The sequence below is a fragment of the Fonticula alba genome (assembly GCF_000388065.1).
Source record: "Fonticula alba strain ATCC 38817 unplaced genomic scaffold supercont2.3, whole genome shotgun sequence".
In the NCBI taxonomy this organism is placed as follows: Eukaryota; order Rotosphaerida; family Fonticulaceae; genus Fonticula; species Fonticula alba.
Genome location: NW_009242973.1, coordinates 1,119,521 through 1,124,717, shown reverse-complemented (window position 1 = coordinate 1,124,717; position 5,197 = coordinate 1,119,521). Strand labels below are relative to the sequence as shown.

At 66.8% G+C, this 5,197-nt stretch overlaps 2 protein-coding genes across 2 annotated transcripts in view; both read left to right on the top strand.

Moving 5' to 3' along the window:
• The first annotated feature begins 456 nt into the window (after positions 1 to 456).
• H696_02034 (hypothetical protein) lies at positions 457 to 3,420 on the top strand. Its single transcript, XM_009495933.1, has 9 exons — positions 457 to 587; positions 774 to 854; positions 943 to 1,048; positions 1,229 to 1,307; positions 1,392 to 1,661; positions 1,793 to 1,985; positions 2,167 to 2,330; positions 2,481 to 2,606; positions 2,767 to 3,420. Exons 1-9 carry the CDS (start codon positions 504 to 506, stop codon positions 3,041 to 3,043), a joined length of 1,380 nt encoding a protein of 459 aa, XP_009494208.1. The 5' UTR covers positions 457 to 503; the 3' UTR covers positions 3,044 to 3,420.
• A 789-nt stretch (positions 3,421 to 4,209) lies between these two features.
• Positions 4,210 to 5,197, top strand: part of H696_02033 (hypothetical protein) — a gene marked incomplete at its 5' end in the record, with an annotated part of 8,735 nt that continues 7,747 nt past the window's right edge. Inside the window, 3 exons of the mRNA XM_009495932.1 lie at positions 4,210 to 4,377; positions 4,544 to 4,762; positions 4,874 to 5,050. Coding sequence (XP_009494207.1) covers positions 4,210 to 4,377; positions 4,544 to 4,762; positions 4,874 to 5,050 — 564 coding nt within the window. The remainder of the gene's footprint in view (positions 4,378 to 4,543; positions 4,763 to 4,873; positions 5,051 to 5,197) is intronic.

Sequence of the window (5,197 nt, the reverse complement as noted above, 5' to 3'; positions counted from 1 at the left end):
GCGGAGTGCGGCAGACCCAGGGGGGGGGGGGGGGCAAAAACAAAAAACAACCCTGGGGGGGCCCTGGCCCCCCCCCCCCGCGACCGCCGAGGGGCCCGGGCCCCGCGCACATGCCGTACATGTGCGTATTGTATGTGTGTGTGCGTGCGCGCGCGCGGTGGCCCAGGCCAGCTGCGGCCCCAGCCATGGCAAGATGCGCCCACCGCCCCCCCCCCGCACCCTCTCTCGCCCGGTTCCCCTGGCCAGGGCGCACAGCTGCACGGCGCGCTCCCCCGGGGAGGCGTGCACAATGCGCACTCCCCAGAATTTCCACCCCCAAAATAAAGGAAAACACAACGAACAAGCCACAAAATGAGCCCCCCTCACCCCACAACAACCCCAAACCCCCCCACCCCCACCCCCGCCGCGCGCTTGCTCTTTGCTGTCCCTGCCCCCCCTTTCCCCTCCCCCCCCCCTTCCTCCTCCCTCTTCTTCCCCCCTTCCCTCGCCGGCGGATAGAGAGAATGTCTTTCAACGGCTTCTACATCAACCGCACCTCGCTGGACATCCAGGCCGAGCAGTACCGCACCAAGGCCATCGACTGGGATGTATGTGCCCCTCCTCCCCGCCGTTTCCACCCTGCTGCCACGAGTCCCACCTACACAGGCCTCGACGGATCCGCCGTGCTGCTCCCCTCCCCGCCGCACCCGCTCCCATCCAACTGACACCAGCCCCCTCCCCCCATCACCCTCGCCTTCGCCCTCGCCCTTCCGCGTGTTCCTCCCTGTGCCCAGGTCTTCCCGGATGTCGACACCACCATCATCAAGAAGTATGACCAGCTGAACCCGGCCCAGCGCGCCAAGTTCCTGGAGGAGGTGCGCACACGCGCGTTGCACAGGATGCTCCCCCCGGGTCGCCATCGTGCTCTAACCTCCCCATCCCGCTCCTCCCCCCGGCCGGCAGTACTCCACCCCTCTGCTGACCGCCCTCCTTGGCTTCACCACCAAGGGCGTCCAGTACTATGAGGCCATCCTGTACACTCTTCTCCTGATTGAGGACATCGTTGAGCGTGCGTGGCCTCCTCTCCGCATGCTGTGCTTGCGCCTGTCTCGCCGCTCGTTTCCCCTCTGCCCCCCTCCCCCTCTTTCTCGCTCTTTCCGTCTCCCTGGCTCCCCTCCTCCTGGTCTGACGCTCTTCCGGCTCCTCCCCCCGCCCCCTCCTCCACTTCGGCGCATCCCCACGCGCGCAGGCATGCCCAACACCGCCGGCTACTTCATCAAGCTCCAGCAGGAGAACGCCAACCTCCCCTTCGGTGCCCTGCTCCACAAGTGCGCCGGATACACCCGCCCGCATCGCCCCCCCCCCCCCCCCGCCCCCTTCCTGGCCGGCCGGCCGGCCTGCTTGCCCCGCAGCTTCGAGCAGCCCAACGACCAGATCATGCAGAAGGCCTCGCGCCTGATCGCCACCCTGGTCACCTCGCAGGTCCCCATGTCCTCGGAGGACTACTCGCGCTTCCTGAACATCCTCCTGTCGCTGCTGAACCCCGATGCCTCGGGCCACCGCGACGGCTCGTCGATGATCGCCCCGGATCTGCGCCTGGAGATCGTCCTCCAGTCGATCACTCTGCTCCTGCTGAACGACGCCTTCCGCGTGGACTTCTACGAGTACAAGGGTGCCGACAGGTGCGTGGTCCTTTCCTGGCCATCGGCCATGCGCCCTTCCTCTCTGTCTGCCGTCGCGCGGAGGCCTTGCTGACATGCCTCCTCCATGTCCCCCTCCCTCGCCTCGCCTCGCCCTGATGCCCGGCTCCCAGCCTGGTCAAGTTCTTCGATCTTTCTCTCTCGGCCCAGACCCAGTACTACATTATCTTCTGCCTGTGGCTGCTGTGCTTCAACCAGAGCATTGCCCAGAAGATCAAGGAGCTCGGCATCGTCCCGATCCTGACCAACCTCATCAAGTCCACCGTCAAGGAGGGCCACATTCGTGTCATCCTGGCTACCTTCCGTGTACGTGTCCCTCTCTCTCTCTCTCTCTCTCCCAGGGGGGCTCCTTGTCGCGCGTCCGCGCACTTGCGCATCTGTCTCTTGTTCACTCGCGGCGTCATTCACTCACACGCACACACACACACACGTATGTTGCTCATCCCCTCCGTCCTCTCCGTTCCCCCCCCCCCTCCCCCCCGTTCAGAACCTCATCGAGAAGGCCCCCGAGGAGAACATCGGCCCGATGATGGACAACAAGCTGCTCACCGTCTGCAACTCCCTGTCCACCCGCACCTTTACCGATGAGGATGTGGTCGCCGACCTGCAGTTCATCACCGAGGAGCTCAAGAAGAACGACTACGTTCTCAGGTGCGCGGTCTCCCTCCCCCCTCCTTCTCTCTCATCCCCTCTTCCCTTCTCCACACTCGCGAGGGTCTGCCAGGGCGCCACATGCTCGCTCGATGCACCCATACATGCATCTGACTCTGGCCTCCCCCCCCCCCCCCCCCCGATTGCCAGCTCCTTCGAGGAGTTCGCCGCCGAGATCCGCTCCACTCGTCTTGACTGGTCCCCGGCCCACACCTCCGAGACCTTCTGGTCCAACAACATTGAGAACATCAACAGCAACAGCTACGAGCTGATCCGGTGCGCTCAGCCGCCGCCATGTGGCCCGCCGCCACCGCCCACCTGTGCCTCCCTTTGCCCTTTGATTCCCCCCCTTTTCCATGGTCGCTGACGGTCGTCCCCTCCTGCTTTCTTGTGCCCCCCCCCCTCCCTCCCTCCCTCCCTCCCTCCCTCCCCGCAGCCTGCTCCACAGCATCCTCGAGCACTCGAGCGATGACAAGTCCCTGGCCGTCGCCTGCCACTACTTCGGCCAGTATGTCAACGTCTACCCCCGCGGCAAGGATGTCCTCACGCGCCTCGGCAGCAAGGACGTCCTCCTGCGCCACCTGACCCACACCTCGCAGGTGGTCAAGTACGAGGCCCTCCTGGCCCTGCAGAAGTTCATGGTGTCCAACTGGGGCGCCCTCAACGAGCAGGTCGTCGCCCCGGAGGGATCCTCCGCTTCCTTCCGCGCGTGAGAGAAGCACCCGTTCCCCCGGCGTGTGCATGTGCATGTGCATGTGCATGGCTGTGTATGTGTGTGGGTGTGGGTGTGTCTGTGTGTGTGGGTGTGTGTTCGCGTGTGTGCGTGCGTGCGTGCGTGTTGTCGCGTGGTCGCCCGTGCAACTGGGGGGGTCTCCCCGCCCGACGCGCCAGGAAGCGGGGGGTTAGAGCAAAGGGCGAGGCCTTCCTTCTCCCTCCCCCCTCTCCATGTCCTTGTCCCCCTTGCACTTCCTCGTGGCTCCTTCCCCCCGCCCCTCTCCCCCTCCGCCCCTCCCTCCCTCCCTCCCCCACTGTTCGTGTCTCTCCCGACCTTTTGCCATCCAGTCCTTCTCCCTCCCCTCCCCCCCCCCTCTCACACCGGCGACACGCGGTACGGTGCCGTGCTCCTCCCGCGCCCTCGCCTCTCTCCTATACATCTCCCCACTTCTAAATACACAAAATCATAAACACAGGCACCCTTGTCTCTCTCTCTCTCTCTCCCTTTTTCGTGCGAGCGCACCCGCACGCGCGCTCTTCCTTCCCCTGTTTCTGCTCTCTTCCAAGGGGCAGGCCCGGGCGGCGGTCAGTCCGTGCGCCTGGCCAGGCCTCCTCCTGTGCCCCCCCCCCCCCCCCCCCCCAAATGCCGGAATGATGTGTCTCTCCAGGAGACGATGCCGCGCCCTCTTCCACGAAGGTGGGCGCGATCATTGTCAGCGCACCTGAGTATGAGCTCACGTCTGCACCCAGGCGCCCGGACACATTCACAGCACACACGCCGGCACACAATGATGCACAACGCGCGGGGATGGGCTAACGGCAGACACCGAGTGGAAGCTATGGATGCCGCGTGACGTACACGTGATCGCAACGATCGAGACACGACTCCGCCGCCAGCCGACGCTCCGCCTGTTGCCGTCTCCGAGGCCGGCCGAGCCCCGGTGCCGGGCCGCTCCTCGGGGCGCCCGGCCTGGCAAGAGTGAAAGGCTGCGGCGCCTGGCTGGCCTGTGCGTGCCGCACGCGCCGCAGCCCTCTCCCTCTCCTTTGCCTTCTCCTTCCTCCGCCTTTCCGCTCCCCTCGCCCCCCCCCCTCCTCACCCCTGCCTCTCGCCTCATCCTCCACTCCCCTGGCCCCGGCTCCTTGCCTGCCCTTTTCTGACGCCCTGATGTCGGCCTCCGTGGGGGGCCCGCTGGGACGCCCGGGCGACCGCTTCGGCCAGGAGCTGGCCGACCTGCTCCGGCCGCTGGATGGCCATTTCGAGTCGGACCACCACTGCGCCGAGGCCCTGGAGGCCATCACGGCCCAGCTGGCCGAGCGAGTGGACTTCCTGAAGGTGCCTCCATGGGCTTGGCCCCTGCCTCCCCCTGTGCCTTGACTGGATCCCTCTGACCGGGATACCCTCCCCCTGCCACCCCCCCCCCCCCCCTCCCCTCTCTCGCTCTCTTTGGCTCTCTCTCCCTCTCTCTTCCCCTCACACCCCTCCTGCACTCGGCATCCAGAGCGAGCTATTCGACATCGTGTCGCGGCACCATGCCGTGCTCGGCATCGAGATCCACCCGGCCCAGGAGGCCGGGGCTGCTGGGGACATGACCCCGGCCGCGCGGATGGCCAGCGCCGCCGGCGGGGCGCTCGGGTCCGCGCGCGCGGTCGAGTCCCGCGCACTTGTCCTGTCCAAGGCACTGCAAACTCTCTCATGGAAAGCCGACCAGAGCTCATCGGTGCGTTCCGCCTCGCTCCCCCCCCCCCTCCCCCTATTTCGCCCTGGCCTCGCTTCACCGCCCGGGTGGTCTTTCAATCATTGACACGGCGCGCCGCCCTCCGTGCGCTAGCCGGCTATCCTGCGGGTGCCGCGCGCCGCGCGCGCTGCCCGGCTCAAGGCCCGTGCACTCAACTCGGCTGCCGCCATCATCGGCCTGGCGGCACGACTGCACCACCTCCTGGCCGGTGCCTCGACCGCCCTCGGCACCGCCATGTGGGTGGAGTGTGCGCTCTTGTTGAATCGCGTGGTGCGTCGGTTCCGGTCCTCCCGTGCTTGCCTGCTCCTGGCTCGGCCCCCGGGCGGGCTCTCCCCACTTGGCTTCTAACCGTCCTCCTCGGCACTGTCCTCTGTCCCCCGCCCCCCCCCCCCCCCCCCCCCGATTGCCAGCTCCTTC